Source organism: Chaetodon trifascialis, chromosome 8, assembly GCF_039877785.1.
Source record: "Chaetodon trifascialis isolate fChaTrf1 chromosome 8, fChaTrf1.hap1, whole genome shotgun sequence".
Taxonomy (NCBI): domain Eukaryota; kingdom Metazoa; phylum Chordata; class Actinopteri; order Chaetodontiformes; family Chaetodontidae; genus Chaetodon; species Chaetodon trifascialis.
Window position 1 is genome coordinate 24,898,758 of NC_092063.1, and position 19,653 is coordinate 24,918,410.

A 19,653-nucleotide genomic window follows, 5' to 3' on the forward strand; every position below is an offset into this window, starting at 1 on the left:
TGTAGATATTTCAGTCTGGAAGCGGTGGACTGACAGAACATTTCCTTCTACAGAGCCACAGTGCTAGAGTTGCTTAAAAACAAGGTGAAGAGTCAGTAATAAATAACTAATCAGTAAGAAAAACATGAAGAATAGTATTAGACTATAGAATAGTCATTAAACAGCCATGACCTGCAGCTCTTTAGTTGTCCCATTTGTTTCTAATCTGTTCTCACAACTGTATGATGGCATTACTTTTGTTAGTGCAGATATTATTGGTCTACAGAATCTCATGAATGCTTCTTCTAGGGCCCCACAGTCACTAATACTTGATTACTTTCCCTGCTTACACATTACAGAATGATGTAAGGTAAGTCCCAGTATTATGTCAGCCAGATCCTAAGAAATGGGTCTGACAGTTCGTGATTATGGTTAGGCTGTTGATGGGTGGGAACAAAGCCCCATGTTGTCAGAGACCCTCAGGGCAGCCATTATTGGAGCTGACTTCACCTGGACTTCTATGATGGTGTCTGTCTGTTGGTCAAAAAAGTTCTCCCAAAGGGCAATACCAATGTAACACTGTGAATACACTAGCGGTTTCAACAGACAAAACCACCGTTGGTGATGACATTGATATATGCAGAATGAGTATCATAGCACAGCATCCAAAAATCCAGTGGCTCCTCGTGACAAAATATAACAAAGAGATCACAGGGGCCCTTGGCTACAAATTCTATGGTGCACAAAAAGAGTGAACATGATGATCTACTTTTGAAGACTTTGGGTCTTATGAGGCAATACAGATAACCAGCTGGATTAAGAGTCAGTACCATAAATATTTTTCTATTATCCATCTATCCAGCATCACCATGTCTGCTGCCCATACATCATGTGCAGTCTTGTTTTGGGATTCGCGTCTAGGGAACCAATGGTTTGTGACACTATTGACCTTTAGCAGGGTAGTTAGGTTAACACAAGGCCTTGACCCTTCGGACAGCATTGTCACTATTAGCTACTGCCTGCCTGGAGGCGAAGGAGATTTATTGTTCTGGTCAACACTCCTGCAGCAGTAGAGGATAACAAATTATAGCAATGTAGTTAGATAAGTTTAAAGGGACTGCTTTTAGTCTACTAAGAATGTTTTTTCCTCAAGTCAGAATCAATGAAAAGTTGTAGTGATGCATCGTCAGAGCAGAACAAAAACAGCACATATTATCATTTTATAAGCAAGATATATGATTATTATTACTATTACTTTGTTTCCAAGTGTTGCTCAGCCAAAAGGTTAGTTGCTTTCCTGAGACGGACAAGCTATAATCATGGTGGGGTGAGATCCAGCCTTCACTAACTAACTGTCAGGAGTCATAAACAGTGCTGTGGTTCTCTTTATGACATGGTGCCATTGCCTGAGGGAGGAAAGAAGAGCAAGGTAATTGCACAACTTGTGTGTATGTGATTTAGATTGATGTCGGACAGGGAGGTAGAGGGATGTTCTCGGGTCTTTGGGTTTATGGATGCTTGTCCTACTCATCCTCCACCAACAGCTTCCAACAGCTTCACTTTTATGAGGCCATTTCACCCGACTTTCACGATGCTCTGCTGGTTATTGACGTCCTGCAAGTTGCTCAAGGTTAAATTACAACCTAGAACAGGAGTGTATTTTTCCTCTAATGGGAAAGTTCCAGAGGTACTCTGAATACTCATGCTACATTCAAAACTATTTGGCTTTTGAAATACTTTTTAGCCATAAAGGTAACTGCATTGCAAAAGAGATCTGAAACTAGAGTTTAAAATGTATAATCACAAATGAGAAACATTTACAAATGTTTAAACTGCCTTTTACTACTTGGATACACAACCACAGATTTTTAAAGGAATAGTTTGTCATTTTGGGAAAGACACTTATTTCATATGTGCATTAACTATGACACGGGAGCCATGAGGTTATTAGTTTAGCTTAGCATAAAGACCAGAAGCAGTTTGGGTCCACTCCCTAACATGTTGTTTACCTCATTTATGGGCACTCGTCTCGTTTCAGTGCAGGCTGGAATGGAACAACAGCTAGTTTCTGTCTGCTCTTAGAGGAAGCTAGTCCTGGCCAGAGCACATGTAGCTCACCTACAGCCATTAGCCCCGTTTACCATTGTTTATGTACGTAACGTAAGTTGAGTACATTACGTACAGTGCGTTACATTTGCAAACATGGTGCCCCATTCATTCCCATGAAAGTTGCTCACTGGACATATTTTCCAAAAAAGTCTCAGTAGGTTTTATCTTGCTTTTGGGCCCATAGAGCATTCTCACTAGACTCCTTCACCAGCTGAGCTGGTTAACCACATCTGAGAATTCCTCTGGCCAAGCCGACTGCCTTCCTATTGGATGTTGAAGTTATGACCCACCACACTCTGACTGATTGGCTGGTACTCATTGCCTTCATTTGTTGGGTTAGGAGGTTAGGTTTAAGCATGAGGTGTGAGATTGGTTAGAGTGAGGGTAAGAATATTAGGGTCATGCCTTTGACATCTTTGGAAAAAAATATTGCACTCTGTGTGGCCACTGTCAAAAAGGCCTCTCAGCCCAGCTCTGTTTCTGATTGGAGCTTGGCTATAAAAGTGCATGTAGTTGCCCAGTCCACAGTGGAAACCTGATTTGTTCCCAAAGATTGTGAGTGTGAGGAATGATTTTTTGAAAGTGAACATCTATGTGAGGTTCCTTCTTATCTGATGTGTGGAAGGAACCAGAATCACCAGTATTTTGTCTCATTACTTCACTGCAAATGTAACGTGCATTAGAGCTAGTCCTCTTGGTATTTCTGTCACTTTGGAAGCTTAACTTTATCTTTGTTATCCTTACTTAAATCAAACTGAGTGCCTTTTCATAAAACTTGCTGATTGATGGTATTTTTGTTTGTTTGTGTTAATGCTCATGCTGGTGTGGTCATATTGTGAACATTTCCCCATTGGCGATAAGATAAGATAAGATAAGATAAGATAAGATAAGATAAGATAAGATAAGATAAGATAAGATAAGATAAGATAGACTTTATTTATCCCACAATGGGGGAAATTCACATGTTACAGCAGCAACAAGACAGACTGCAAGAAGTCAGAGGACAAGAAGACAAAAAAATAAAAAACAAGAATAAAAAATATTGCACAAATGTTACATACCTTATGGTAATTTACAATATACACAATACGTACACACTAATTTAAAAATTATGATTGCACATGAAAAACAGAGGAAAAATGTGAGATGTGATCAGGTTATCAGTACAACTTGCATTTGAGTGGATGTTTATTGTGCACTGTTACACAGTCTGATGGCTGTGGGCAGGAATGACCTGCTGTAGCGCTCCTTCCCGCACTGGGGATGTAAAAGTCTTGTGCTGAAGGAGCTGCTCAGGGTCCTCACAGTGTGGTGCAGGGGGTGGGAGGAGTTGTCCATGATGGATGTCAGCTTGGCTAACATCCTTTTGTCTGCCACTTCCTCGATGGAGTCCATGGGCAGCCCAGGACAGAGCTGGCTGCATAGTTTCAATAAAGCACGTTGAAAGTTGTATGTAATGACAGAACAACAGTGGTATGAAAATGTTAAATATCTCTCAGTTTTGGGTCTGGCTATCCACTACCATTGTTGCTGCAGTCTGCTGTGTAGCTGCAGCGGTCAGTGTGACTGTGGGTAAGAGGGGTCTTGGAGTACAGCTGACCTGCTGGCTAGAAGACACTTATGGAGCTTCTCACCTCCAAAAACGTTGGAGCACGGCAGATTTTAGATATATTTGCATACTGCATACAACATGCTACATTTGCATTTTGCTGCTGATATAGTAAGCGGTTTCCAGTACAGCCCAACCATTTGGTCAGGCCTTAGGACCTGACCTACACACATGTATGAAATGAATCTAGTATGGATTGGTCAGTGACAGTGTGTATCACTCCTCCGCCTGTCTGTTTTTACAAAACAGAGTTTACAAGAGTTATCAAAAGTGAATTTAAATTAGCTTCTCTGAAATCCTCTGTGTTCAAGATGCTTAAGTTTCACAGTCTATACAACACCTCTTATAAAAGGTTTTTGAAATTACATGCAGATTTAGATCCAGTAGGTGAGCTGGTAGTAGCTTAAATAATTATAGTGAATCATGAAGCGAATTAGATTCACTTGGCTAGTTAGCTTAGTGTGACTGCATTGTTTAATCTTTTTTTTTTGTAAATTAGGGTGTAACATCACTGAATGGATCCATCTGAATGGATACAGCCACCTGTGCTTTTCCTAGTGTGACGAGTCAAAATGCCAGCTGAGAGAGGCCTTTTGAAAATAGCCTGCAACATTAGACATTGATATACTGCTGGCCTCCGAGAAATTGTTCCAGCATTTAACTCCCAGTTAAATAGCAAGTTATACCACATTTAGATGTCATTTGCGTAAGGTTTAAACATATAAGACTCGACTGGTTAATTGGTTTTAAAGGGGCTGGTTCGGTGTATTTCTGAACTTTGGACTTTCCCCTTGCTTTCAGCCTTTATCCTAAGCTGACCTTATCGACTACCAGTTCTAATACCCTGTGCTTATGAGTCTCAAGCAGCAAACTAACTCAAATATATCTTGTCTTTGAGCTTATTTCTCTACTGTTCATCACATTCATACACATTCACAATCTTTCCATCAGGTTCATCGAATCAGTCGCTGGCAAAGTCGCTACTGTCCCTGTAATGTTTTTGTGTCCCAGGGCCTCAGACTGTCACTTTCCACTGTCTGCTCCTAACCTTCTGTAACTATATAGTGGTGGTAAGATTACACTACAGCAACATCAGCCTCATTTCTCATGGGAAGATTAAGTGCGTATGTACACATACATCAACACACAAATGGCTTCAGGGTTTCCTGAGGCGACATTCATTGCTGTCAACCCATGACGGGTTATGGCTCATTCTTCCTGTGACTGTTGTGTTTTGTCCTCTCTCCTAACCTGCTGTATTGGTGTGTGCAAGCTTCAGGTACATAGTTACAGTGCAATACCTATTTGTCACCATTGCTTTTACTGCTTTATTTATCTTGTTTCTCCCTCAATTTCTCCCACATACACACCTTTTCTTGCTCTTAATGTGTCAGCCTGTCGGTTTAAACCTCTTTCTCTTCCTGACATTATCTTTTTATGTCTTTCTTTCTCTTGCCCTGTATCTGGGTGCGGTTGCCTCATCACACAGACAGATCCTGAAGCTAAAAACATCCAAAGGGGAAACAATATATAATCACCTGCCACTTAAACCTCCTCATATAGTGCAATGTTTCTGTTTTTATCTTGATCTCTGTGTGCATCTGAGAAGAGATGGAGGTTGTGCTTCATGAGGTGAGGTGACAACATGGTTTTCTTACTTTGTGACAAATTAATTAGTCTTGAAGATCAAACAACCAACAGCAAACACATGAACCCCCCCGGCCCCATCACACACACACATTCACACATTCACACACACACACACACACACACACACACACACACACACACACACACACACACACACACACACACACACACACACACACACACACACACAACACAGAGGGAGAGAGAGAGAGAGAGAGAGAGAGGGAGAGAGAGAGAGAGAGAGGGAGAGAGAGAGAGAGAGAGAGAGAGAGAGAGAGAGAGAGAGAGAGAATGATTATGCTCCCAATCTGTCGAATACTTATTACTTTGTGGCATCTGACCAGTCTGCCATCAGACACCTTCGCGGGGGTACAAAGGTATCTCCCATGGGAATATTCTCTCCATCTGCCTATCGGATTAAAAGAGGCGCATGTTTACTGGAACAATTTTGTCAGTCAGCATCTGTTTCCCTGGTAATCTTGCACAAGACATCAAACTACAGACATGAGCTGAAAGGTGTGATGAGATGCATGTCTTATTGCTATATTAGAAGCTCTGTGGTCTCACACTGAGGTGTCACATCTCGATGAGATGGGATAGGATCAGATTAAAGAGACGAGCAGCATCAGATTCATTTTGATAACCTGGAAATCAAAATGCATTAGACAAAGCACACCCAGTACATAGCAATAGTAGATAATAAAACTGTGTTTTTGTGTATAAAGTGAATATATTGTTGATCAAGTGAATTAACAACATCCTTTACTATCAACGACATGAGCCAATATCAACTGTACATAGTAAGCAAATCTAAATCCTAAGCCAGTGTAATCATTTGTTACATAATTTAGTTCTAATAAAATGTTATACAATTTACCATCTCTTCTGTGAAACACATGGACAACATGTAGTAAGTCTTATCAGTAACAGTAAGTCGATGCAATAATCTGCACCCAGACACACTGGCACGTTTTCCTCTACGATCCCTGGGTCAAGGCCTTTGTTCTACACAGAGAGAGCTCATCAGTTCATGTAGTTTTATGTAACCTGTGGATAGATTGCCACCTCGTGGTCAAAATAATGTAAGCGGTGCAGCAAATTGTGACGATCAGAAAGAGATTATGGACCATTAAAATTAAAAGAGTCCCACGCGTTCTTTAAAACAAATACCAGCACGTTTTGAATGCCGTGTTAGCCAACCTATTTTCTTATTTGGGTTTGTTGGTGTCTCTTTCGTCATGGTGCCTGGGCGAAATCAGATAGGAACCATCATCTGTTGCTTGTTTCCTCAGGTGGAGGCGGACGAGTCTTTGAAGGAGCAAATCAAAATGGCGAGCCAAGAGGAGTCTGTGAGGGAGTTCGTCGCTGTTACTGATGTGGACGAGGAGAGGGCCCGGTTTTTCCTGGAGTCCGCCGGCTGGAATTTGCAGGTACATCTTTTCTGGATTTTTCCTTTGAGTTGCGGTTGAGCATTTGACTGGAAATCAAAAGGAAACAGCGGTGATATGACATGTGTCAGACGGATAGCTTGCCGGCTAACGTTAGCCTGTGTTGCCGGTAATTTGTGCAAGTCACCCTTTGACAATGACCAGACAGCGTTCTGTCACCCACAACAGGGCTATTGTACATTTAGTGAACTGACACATCCACTATTACAAGAAGATCGGTTCCTTTTGTTTTATTACAAAGCAGGTTGCCATTAAGTTTTGGCGAACGCTTCTCTGCCGTGAGTCCATTGAACAGTCCTAGCTAGCGTTAGCGTAAAGCTACATTCATGTTAACTTAATCTTGCGGTCAGCATTGGTTAGCTGGGAATGCTGCAGTGTCAGTTGCCTCGATTAACTATTGTACATGATCATTAGTAGCAGGTAGGTAAGAAATTTGACGATGAACTTTAACCCCTCTTTATTTTTGGAGTTTAAAATGTGTTCAACTTTGTGACTGCAGTGATTGATTTTTTTCACTCTACTCGTGCTTGCAGAATTATATTATCATCAGCAGGGCGACTGTGTTCCAAACATGTTTATCTGCTGGGGCCTTGGGCGCTTGAAGGGTCACATATAGATGAAAGTTATCAGGCTTTTAGATCATCTACTGCTTGAAAGGTCATAAATATCACATGGCACTGTTTGCATCATTAGTCGCCTTTGGTAAACTGCCTGTCGGGGTTTTGTTGTGACATTGTCAGACTACTTTCGTCTCTTCCCAGCTTGCACTCGCCAGTTTTTTTGAGGATGGAGCTGATGACGACATAGTGACCCTTCCTCAACCTGAAGGAGGGTCCTCAGTGTCCCGGTCTGCAGGACCAAGGTACTGCTGCTTTTACAGATATCACACTTTGATTTGGATGCACACTTCTAAGCTGCATCCGTTTAGCAAACAGTCCTGGGCCATAAACTTTGAAGACTTCAAAAGCTCGTTGTGCATCATCAGTATCGTTTTGTAGCGTACAGTTCAGTGCATCAACCCCATATTTTTCTTTATCAGCACTCAGCCCAGAGTGACCTCCTTCAGAGATCTGATGCATGAGGCAGAGGAGGAGAGTGATGAGGAGGAAGGCCAAAGGTAAGTATCATTCCCAGAATTGTGTGTTTATCTATTTTTAGTGAATGTGTCATTCAGTGTAACAGTGACAGGTGAAGACATAGGAGCTCTTTGGAATGTAGCCACCTAGCCTGTTTTAATTCTGCAATGATTTAATTGATCACCATCCAGGGTGTATTTGTAGGTATAAAGATTGATGACGTGTCTGGTTGAGATTGAGTGTCATGCTCAAGGACACTTCAGTGGGACAGAGGGATTAAAGTGTACCCAAACACAAGTTAATAAATTTAGTCATTGCCCAGTTGATTGTGTGTTGTGACAGCAGCCCTCGGAGGTCTTTCTCATCCTCCTAAATGGGTGTGTCAGTTGTTGAAGGCTGTAGACATGGCTGTCTGTCTGAGCTGTGCATCCTCTCAGTGTTTGGATGGTAGAAAGTCACACCTAGTGGAGTGATTCCAGCATACACCAAACTATTTTTGGTCCTAACTCATTCACAGTGAGCTGGTTTTCTGCAGCATCAACAGATTCTGCTGCTGGGGCAGTGGAGGGGACTTGGACTGTGTGGGGCTGATAATGTCCTTTTAGTCCATTTTTATTACATGCAGTGAGCAACCTCAGCTGTAGACTGTATTATTCAGAATAAATTATAATAGCGTGCATAATTAACATTTCCCATAGTTCTGTTTTGTAATGCATGCTGGCTTTGATAATTGTTTTTGTACTGAGGCATTGTTTCTTTGTGTTTAGATCTCCTCTAGCCAGGTGACTGACAGTGAGCAACATAGTGCACCGCTGATGTTGAAATCCTTGCATGAGCCACAATGAAATCATGACAGAAATCTAGACAAAACTAAATGTTTTGGGCTTCATGTTTACTGTTTACTTCATGTGTACTGTGGTTTACTGTTATGTAGCTGGGGCAATGTTCAAGTCTGTTCACATCTGTTTTCCAGCATGCCTCTAAGTGCAGTGTGTACACTACTTGGAACCATGTACACATTTGAGCTTGTGTACACTGTGCTATTCCGTGTAAGCGCAGTGTACATACTGTCGTTCAGAAATCATGACGGCCACACCTGAAAAGTGTGAGTCTGTGATTTTTAGCTACATGTACTACTTAATTTGTTTGGTAAGAGTCAAAGCATCCATGCTGTACAGACTGTAAACTACAGAGTGTTGCTAAATACAGATTAATAGTTGACACAACGGTTTAACAGGATGTGTGTGTAGATTTTGATTCATAGTTCAATGTCAGATTGCTTCCACTGATATCACTTTTCCAATGCTAGATGATGTATTGTATGTGTTCAGGCTATATTGTATATCTATTTTTTTTTTTAGCTCTCTTAACGTTGTGTTTATCATTAATACCAGCATTAGACACATAGGGGAAAATACAATGAACACAAGCTGACCAATCACAGTTCTTGCGGTTCCCACATAGTATCTACATAGCTGCCATAGCCCTGATGTGTAGTTCAGTTTTTGAGGATGCACATGTCGCCTTTGGCATAGCTATGGGGCCTAGCTGTACATACAGCATACATACATACAGCATAATCCCTTAAACCAGAAGTATAAATGAAATTTATACCCGTTATTAATCCTTTAAATCTCAGCTATAAACAACATCGAAGTGCACATCTGTTACATAGTTGTGCTCTTTGGAGTGATTACTATACATACAGTAGAATGACCTAGATCATCATCATTACCACCAGCCACTTGTAAGCTGAGGGAATGCTCAAATAAGTGCAAGGAAGAGGTGATCTGGATTTGACCACAGGCCCTTTTACACTGTGATTATCTGCAGTAAATGATGAAAGATGGCAATTGTGAGAGAAATGTGTTGAAATGGTTGGTTGTTAATCAGAAATGGTAGCTGTTGATCATATTGTGAGACGTACATCGACAGCTGATTTTGAGCTTCATTGAGCAAAGACAATGCATTGCATTGTTCCCCCTTTCCCTGGTCTCAACCAGCTTCACAATGCCTTTGCCCTTTGCCACATTTTCAAAACATGAGAGGTGAACCAAGCTGATGATGTCTCTTCTTGCACCTGTTTATTTACTTTGTAGCACTAGCATTCATTGCACCATCGGACTCATCTCATACATTTCTGCCTTTATTTGACCCATCTCCTCTTTCTCCACACCTTGCCAGGTTTTTTGCAGGAGGATCAGAGCGCAGTGGGCAGCAGATCGTTGGGCCTCCCAAGAAGAAGACTTCCAATGAAGTGGTGGAGGATTTGTTCAAGGGGGCCAGGGAACATGGAGCTGTACCTCTGGACCGAAGTGGGAGGGGGCCAGGAGAGCCCAGCAAAGCCAAGGTAAGGTGAAACTCACAAGACCAGTGGTGTTGTCTTTGTTCGCTGTCCTTCTGTACTGTCACATTTCTTCATTTCTTTCAGTTCTGTTGTCATGTTGTTTTTATGCTCTCCTCATCACTCAGGCGTTCCATGGTGGAGGCTACAGGCTAGGCGCAGCTCCTGAGGAGGAGTCAGCTTATGTGTTTGGAGAGAAGCAAGCCTCCAACAGCCAGCAGGACGTGAGTACAGACCCTGATGGGTCCTTTGTTTTCGCTTTTGTGCAGGTCTTGCTTTGTTTCTGGCATCATTGGCACTAGTCACGCCCCCTTGGTGCCTGTTCAGCCAGTAGAACAAGAGATGAGTCATCCTGATTTGCTGCTAGTTCTTTGAGGTCATCATGATGTACACATAAGGATTAGCTTTGTTTTTATGAAACTATGTGACTGTTCGGGAGGTTGTAGATATCATGTTGTTGATTATATGTCCAGTCACATATAACTACAGTCTGTGTCTTCAAACTAGGCAATCTGTGTCAACAGATTTGAACTCTGCTTCTTGCTGTTGCTAATCTATTTGTTGAGTTTCCAGCATTACTGACAAATTCTATTTTTATTATTGTTTCATTAAATAGTTGACATGCATTTCCTGAATGAAATCCTGTAAACACGACACAAATTTGTATTTCCTCTTATTATTTTTCCATCTAAGTGCATGAATAACGTGTGTGTGTGTGTGTGTGTGTGTGTGTGTGTGTGTGTGTGTGTGTGTGTGTTTTAGGTACATGTAGTGCTGAAGCTGTGGAAGACAGGTTTCAGTCTGGATAATGGCGAACTCAGAAACTACAACGATCCTGGCAATGCCAACTTCCTTGAGGCAATCAGGAGAGGGTGAGATTATTCTGTTAAACTGCACAAAGTCACATGTACCGTGCATATGGAATGTTTTGCAGAAGTTTTCCACATTTTGTTATGTTTCAGACTCATTAATCCGGACACAATACTCCACAACGACAAAGCAAACACAGCTTTTTGGAGTTTATTAAAAATATAAGACTAAAAAATAAAAGGGAAAGATGTATCCCAAGTATTCAGACTCTTTGTTATCACTCACAATTGAGCTCCTGTGCATCCGACTGCTATCCAGTCACCTGTGCCTCCGCAAGCAAACCATGAGGTCAGCAGAATTGTCCATAAACCTGTGAAACAGGATTGTGTCAAGGCCCAATTTTAATTCAGATTATCAGCATTCAGAGTGCCCAAGAGCACAGTAACCTCCCATCATCTTCAGCTGGAAGAAGCTTAGAACCGCAAACGATCTGCCTAGAACTGGGTGCCCAGCCAAAGTGAGCAATCAGAAATGAAGGGTCTTGGTCAGACAGGTGACCAAGAAATCAGTGGTCAGTATGAATGAGAGCCAGAGTTTCTTTGTGGAGATTGCTTTGCCAAAAGACACCTCAGTGACTCTCAGACCATGAGAAGCAAAATCCTGTGGACTGATGAAAGAAAGACTTAACTGTTTGGTCACAGTTCCCAACAGCGTGTGTGGAGGAAACCCAGCACTGAGCATCACCTCATTAATACCATCACTCCAGTCCAACACGGTGGGATGGTTTTCTCTGACAGGGACTGGGACACTAGCTGGGACAGAGATGCAGAAAAATCTAGAACAATCCAGACTGTTGAAGATTTACATTTCAACAAGAGAACAGGAGACCACAGGAGTGGCTTCGGGAAATGTGAAAGTCCTTGAGTGACCCTATAGCAGGGGTGGGCAACCTGTTCCACAAAGGGCCGCTGTGGCTGCAGGTCTGTGAGCTCTTGCTTGGTTGGAAAGACCTGCAGCCACAGCGGCCCACCCCTGCCCTATAGGATCTGAACGTGGCTGTGCATCGAGGCTCCCCATCCGACCTTGAACAGTTCTGCCAAGACGAATGGGAAGTTCCAAAAGAATGTGTGCCAAGTTTATAGGATCATTTCCAAGAAGACTTGAAGCTGTCATCACTGCCAGAGGTGTTTAAGCAAGTTCTAGCAGAACGCTCTGAAGGCTGATGATTTTTACTAAATTTACAAAAGACTTGAAAACCTGAATCCATTTTAAGATGAGTCTGAAACATAAAATGTAGAAAAGTCATTGTAGGTTCATCATTGCTCCACGAGGACACATAATGTTGTTGATGTTTATATAAAAATGTGTTTACAGGGTTGAATTTAGTGATTTGTCTTTTCCTCTGAGACTCTGTCATCAATTTGAAGCATGTGCTGAAGCCCCCTGTTCATCTGCTGACTGTCCCCCTGCAGGGAGATTCCTCTGGAGTTGAGGCAGCGGTCTCGAGGGGGTCAGGTCAACCTAGACATGGAGGACCACAGGGATGAGGACTTCTCCAAACCCAAGGTTGCCTTCAAGGCCTTTGGAGGTGAAGGACAGAAGTTGGGAAGGTGAGATTGATGAGCACATGTCCCTCCTCCTCAGGTCCTTCCTGCACCTCCTCTCCTCCTTTCTTAGTCCCTCTCACCTGAGATGTGAGAGGAGTTGAGACAACAGGCACTTAACAAAATGAGACATCCTCGCTCCGAGCTGTCAGTTTAAGCATCAAGCAAACCTCCTCTCTCCTCACGGTATATTCTAAGAGTTGATGTTGAGATTGATTTCTGGGTTACAGGGAGGAGAGAGGAGACATGGATTTACAAAAGAGAGAACTGACAAGAGCCCAAAGTACTGTGTTGTTTCTCTTCAGCGAAATATTACATATAAAAAGTAGCAGCTGAATTCACTGCGAGGCTGCATAAAGGCTGGAAAACCAGTCGAACTTGCTTGCATGAATCACCTTTAGTCTGGATGTTGACTTTGTGCAGGCACTGATTCCAGGTTAATAACTGGTTTCTCATCAGTCATGTGACACTGTTGGAGCACATTTCAGTCTTCACGGTTTGTCGCTTTACGTAAAATTAGGGGATTTCAACAGTGCTTCAAATAGCCAAATAAAAAGCAACAGATTAAAATGACACATATACTGTTCAGTGGGGGTGAGGTCAGAGGAAATGTTTGAAATGGAAACAAAACCAAAGCACCCAGGAGCCAGCAGAGGACATCAGATGGATCAGCTGAGGACAAAGAAGACGCACAGAAAGTAATGACAAACAGAATCAGTGTGAGCTTTACTCTTGCTCTACAAGACTGCAAGCTGCCAAAAAGTGGATTAACATGTTATCAAATGTTGAAATGGAAATGTGAATACGTGCTGTTTGCCTCAGAAAACTTATTTTCATCATGATCACAGTTTCCTCTTTTCTCCAGTGCCACCCCAGAGTTGATTTCGGCTCCAGCCACCTCCCAGCAGGACCAGGCTGCCAATGAGGCCCAAGCCAGCGCCTCTGTGACCCTCGACCCTTCTCAGGCCGTCACTAACATTCAGATCCGACTGGCCGATGGCGGCAGGCTGGTCCAAAGGTTCAACCATACCCACAGGTGACTGATTAACTCTTTTCAATTTGAAGTTGGCGTTTCCACACTGCATCCATGTGTCTGCAGCTCCGTGGGAATGTTGGGTGGCCTATTAAGACAGCCGACCTACAAATATGAAAACTACATCTGACTTGTTTTTCCCAGTTTTTGATGTTGCTATGTCGTCAGTGAGGACCCAATTGCTTCAAATGTTAAATTAACTGTTGAGTTTAATTTCAGATGCAGAGAGGCCTAAATTAAGTCAGTATAACTTAGCCAGGAAGCATTTAATTATGTTTTGTTGTCAGTCATTTGACATCAAACACACTCAGTTTGGTCGATGATGTGAAATAATGAGGTTGGTCTTCTGTCATTCACAGCATCTTATGCTTTAACCAAGCATTGCCTGGAACAAAATCATACAGTCTCTTAACCCTCTGCTGTGTCCTCTGCAACTGTAGTTTGATCTGATTAATTTCTAAATGCTAATGATTGTTCTCAGTCTGTCATCTTGTACTGAAAACTATTGTTAAACTAACGTCATATTATGTAATAACCCATGTATCACATATCTGATACCTGCGAGAAGGACATGTAAAAATGTGCTACTGTTTTTAATTGCTTATTTATTGAACTGACTAAATGTTAGATGTTCTGAATTCTCTCTCCTCAGCACTTTCAGAAATCTGAAACCATTTTCCTTAATTACAGTTTTCTCAGTGAACACTGTTACTTGGTGTTCCTCTGCATCACCTGTGAGGGGCAGACCTTTTAAATTATTTTCATCACGCATCCAGTTGAGCTGCAGTTCGGATGAATCTGTGCTCCTGTTGACTTAGCAGCCAGGCCCATTGCAGCATGCAGGCGCTGTAGTGCAGCTCAGCTCATCAGATGCCACTTGACAAAGCAACAGCCTCCTAGTGGGATCAGCTCTGTTGAAAGGTCATACAGAGAGCTGGAGGAAACAGCCCAACCTGGCTTATTTATGTGACTTGGTCACATTTTAAAGATCTCTTCATTATCAAAATAATCCAGGGGTGGTTGTCTGTACGTTCATGTGTACATTGCAAACAGCACTGGCTTAAAAACCCCCCAAAAAACTAGGGCTCAAGTTGTAGCCCCAAGCTGACTGTCTCCATGGCAACACTTATACTTTACATATCCAGTATTATACAATGTACTTCATGTTTACATCCCCGCAGCATTATGGGAACTGTAGCTCCTAAACTAAAGCATGATTGTCCCCCAGACAGAAGTCCATTCTTGTTGTACTGTCAGCGTATTTTTTGATCCACATTTAAGTAACTCATACTCTGGTCTGATCTGCCACTAAATGACCTGAAATAGACATTTTCCGTCCAACCCATGTTTCCTGTCATGTCTGTTGTGTCCCTCAGGGTGTCTGACCTGCGGCAGTTTGTGGTGGCGGCCCGGCCCGCCATGGCTGCCAGAGAGTTCGTTCTCATGACCACCTTCCCCAACATGGAGCTGTCGGACGAGAGCCAGACGCTCCAGCAGGCCAACCTCCTCAACGCCGTCATCGTCCAGCGGCTAAAGTGAGGGGTTGAAGAATGCCCCCGCCCCCATGTGGCTGAGTAACTACAGCCCTGTGAAACCTGTTGCCCCTTCTGAGGGAGGAGAAAACATGGACTTATGTATGGACTTCTAATTTCTGATTTTTGTTTTTCTAAAGTGAAACTTAACATTCTGTTCCCCAGACCCCCCCCACTCTCCCCCCTCTCCCTCCCCCCTCTGCACTCTGTGACGGGCAGTCATGAGGGGGGAGCTAAAAACCTTTCAGAATGGAACAGAGTTCATTTAAGAGCTGCTGGGAAGCCCGCAGATGCTGTTGAGTTGTGCTTTTGATGGGGGTGTGTTTACACGACAGCAGTAGATGGTTTCACCCAAAAACACAGCAACAGCTTTCTGAAGAGCTGCTTGGTTGCAGAGATGTTCACTAAACCTGCTTTTTTTCTCCATTAACTTGCTCCCCACTTTCCCCCTTCTCTTAACCTTAATGTGGCCTCACCACATTCACCATCAGCAGGCTCCTAGTTTGTTTGTGTGTGTGGCACAAACCAGAGCCACGTGAGGAAAACTAGTCTTATTAAGGTAACAGTACACGTTGATGGTGTGGTTTTGTACACTTTCCATTTCTCTCCACGTGCTCCTGTTGGAGAGAGAAATGTAATGATGTAACAAAACGCAGAGGGCCTCTTTCCTCCAAACCAACCGATACCAGTAGCCTTACGCTCCGTTATTCACCTGCAGAACTACACCTGTCCCTTTGTTCAAAAGAAGATGGAGTTATTTTTTTAATCTGCCTTTTTTCCTCTTTGATTTTTCCTTCACAGATTACAGGATTGCCCCAGTTAGACAGTGGCATTTGGATATTGTGTAACCAGAAAAATGGTGACACACGGCTTTATTATCAAACCAATGTTTGAGCAGAAGAACTGTAGATTGTAAACACTGGTTTGTAGTAATGGAAGTGGAATTCCTACGACACACTGACATCTTCTATGCATCCTGGGGCAACACACAAATATGTCTGGACCTCTGGTAAAATAAATCCATTTTATGGTTGATGTATAAAGAATTTATCGTCTTGTGTTTTTATTGTAGGAAAGGCAACATTTAGCCGTGAGAAACATGAATTCTGTTTTCTTAATGTTACATTGTTCTTAGTGTCAGTAGACTTTAATCATCATTTAGAACAGCTGTGCTGATCAGATCACTTTGGGCAGTAGCTGAATCTCAGACATGTTGTCTTTCTTCTGGGGAAACTGGATTTCTTGCTCTGGTAGACCTTTAAACCAGTTGTCTTATGTGACCAGTCAAGACGTCTGAGTGAGGGAGGGTTGAGAGTGGACACAGCCAAGAGGCTGTCTGCTGCAGATGGCTGACATCAACAACACATACTGAATATTTCATGGAAACTTCTAAGAAATGGTCCTTAGAATGGCTCCAAACTTTGACTTGTGAGGCAAAGACTTCCAGAAAAGCAGGACTTTCTAAATTCTGTTTCAAGAGGCTAGAAGTCATTTCCTTCCTCTATGTTAACTATATTAGGTATGCTGTTCAGAATATTATTTAAAAAAAAAACAGAATGATTTGTTAACCATCAGTCACTTCTGTGTTTTCTCATTTATTGTTGCTCTTTCAAAATCTCCTCAGAGCTTTCATAGACCGGCCAGTATCATTTGAAAAGCAGACTTTGTCATCGTGTTTCGTGTGAACTCTGGGAAACGTCACACTGATGTGAGCAGTTGTTTTCATGCTGAATCCATCATGTCATGAATTGGACCACAGAAACTTTTTCATATTGTGTGCTTGTTGGGACAGATTTATCTTTTTCTCAGCTTATTGGACTTTTTCAAACTATCTTCTCTTTGTTGCAACGTTGGTAGCCTCTGCACCGCCGTGGGATGGAAGCTGACTTGAGAGACGTCTGGAGCCTCTCTGAGTCTTCTCACATAATTAAAATTATGACACTCATTATGACCAAAATTTGATCAAAAGCACTTTGTTAATAGCAAGTGTCAGCCTGCTTAAACTTAGTGCTTTTGTCTTCTTGTACTTGCTCTCAGATCATCATCACAGCCCCAGTCACAAGAGCCAATCAGACAGCAGGAGAGGGACAGCGTAGCACTGCTGTTGTGGCAGCGTCATCTAATGACGATGACCTTTGTCACACCATCCCTCTCTTTGTCCGTATGTCCGATCACAATTATTGGTACTGATCTGATGACACAACACAAGGAACTATTTTTTAGTTGGACTTTTAATGCTGGCATGAAAAGTGATGATTGTTGCTTTCATTCATTCACATGGTGTGTGAAGCTAGTTTCGTACATCAGATCAAATTTTGGATTCTTACCAGTCTGTTTGAATTTAATTTGGCCAAATATAACTAACATAACCTGCTCATATTGCATTGACTCTGTTGGGATATTTCTATACTAACATTTTGCCAAATGCTGTGGTATTTGCAATGCTGGAGTGTAACTAAGTACATTTACTCAAGTACTGTATTGAAGTACAAAGGGAAATATTGTACTTTTAGAACTTTACTCTTTACTTTCTTTATACTCACAAAACACATCTCGTACTTTACATGTGACTAACAAATGTGTGTCCTGTTCAGATATGTGTAACTTTGAGCACTGGTCACACATACTGCCATCAGTCCTGCTTTTGTGATTCTCCTGAGTTTCATTTACTACATTGCACTAAAAACCACTCGCTGCGTGTGTATCCAACAGGCCTGAGATTACGATTACTTCACTGGGGCTTGTCATTTCCAGTCAGTAGAAAACTTGAAATGTTTTCTCCCCTTAAAACCTCATACTTGCATCCTGCAGTGTTGTAATCGCCTGTGGACACATGCAAAATATGGGCGTAAGATACAAAGCAAAAATAATCTGTCATTTTAATTTATTGTATTTTGAACCAACATTTATGCCCTGCACACCCATGTGGACACTCCATGGCATGCCAATGATCTGTTATCAGTGTAACACCCAGAAAACTGCTGCGCTGCAATTTAATGAGTGATGAAGAACATTCAGAAGAAAGTTAGACAATAAAAAGTGAATATGCTCCAGTGCTCCGTCAGTTAGAATAGAACTCATAAATATATAATGTATATAATATAGAATAATAATGATTCTCTAGTTTGTAATTCCTTGCTACGTTCTAATTGTTTCTGTGGATGGATGAAGCACTTGCTTTTATTACTGTTGGTTTCTGCAGGAAGGAAGATGCAGGTGTTGCTATGGATGCAAATGTGCTGTGGAGATGTGAGCAGAGAGTGTGTGAGTGTCTGCTGGGACAGTAGGATGCTTTGACTCAGAGCTGTTCACCTAAATTAGCACATCTCTCACTGCCACTTTTCTCTCTGCTGCTCTCCAGCTCGCTCTCTTTTCATTACTTTTGCACTGCAGTGTTCTGTGGAATGGCTTAAAGTAAACTGCAGCCAGTGCACCGTGATCTGTGTCCCTGAGGCTGATTTTGGATTTTTTCAGTATTTTATGGATATGATGCTAATGTGTGACAATGAATCGGTGAGATTAGGGTTTGTTTTTCAAAGGAATGGACCAGAACTGAGCAGAAATAACACTTACCACATACACTGTGCACAATATCACACTGTTCACACTGCCTACCAGATGTCAAGTTAGTCACAGATACAGATACACCATACTTAATGTGCCTTCAAAGTAAAAGCATTTGTTATCGCTCAACTTTCCTAACTACTCCACAAGTAGTATCTAGATGACTCTGCCATGTCCAAATGTGGCCCATGACAAGTCCAGGCTCTGAGTTAGGCTGAGAAATGCAGCCTTCTTTTGCATGATTTTAGAGGACGATGATGTGTTGTTACAGAGAAACTGAGATACAATTGCAGTTCAAACAAAAACTCAAAATCACTAGTATCGACATAGCAAATATGGAGGGGTGGTGTATGAAGGGACGGTGTATGGAGGCAGCTGTCAGTGATGTTACACACTAATTTGACCACTGGAAACTAAGCCCAAATTATTTGAAGCCGGGCTGCACGGTGGCGCAGCAGGTAGTGCGCGTGCCTCACAGCAAGAAGCTCGCAGGTTCGATTCTCGGGTCGGACCTTTCTGTGTGAAGTTCGCATGTTCTTCCCGTGCATGCGTGGGTCCAGCTTCCTCCCACAGACCAAAAACATGCTCATTAGGTTGATTGGTGACTCTAAATTGCCCCTAGGTGTGAGTGTGAGTGATGTCAGTGATGTGCCCTGCGATTGGCAGGGTGTACCCTGCCTCTCGCCCGTTGACAGCCGAGTTAGGCTCCGGCCCCCCATGACCCCGAAAGGGATAAGCGGTATAGAAAATGGATGGATTATTTCTGCAAATGGGCCTTTTCATGGAAGACATGTCACAGTAATTAAGGCCATTCCTGCAGGTTGAGGTTATCAAAGTGTAAACATGACAGAGTCCTGTGTGAATGTTGCTGGAATAACAATAATGGATTCAAAAT

General features: G+C 42.3%; 1 protein-coding gene across 1 annotated transcript; it reads left to right on the forward strand.

The window, feature by feature from the left end:
- The first annotated feature begins 6,639 nt into the window (after window positions 1-6,639).
- Window positions 6,640-16,251, forward strand: nsfl1c (NSFL1 (p97) cofactor (p47)). Its single transcript, XM_070969125.1, has 9 exons — window positions 6,640-6,777; window positions 7,557-7,657; window positions 7,835-7,912; window positions 10,056-10,221; window positions 10,344-10,439; window positions 10,978-11,087; window positions 12,498-12,635; window positions 13,495-13,665; window positions 15,039-16,251. Exons 1-9 carry the CDS (start codon window positions 6,676-6,678, stop codon window positions 15,199-15,201), a joined length of 1,125 nt encoding a protein of 374 aa, XP_070825226.1. The 5' UTR covers window positions 6,640-6,675; the 3' UTR covers window positions 15,202-16,251.
- Window positions 16,252-19,653: the final 3,402 nt, after the last annotated feature.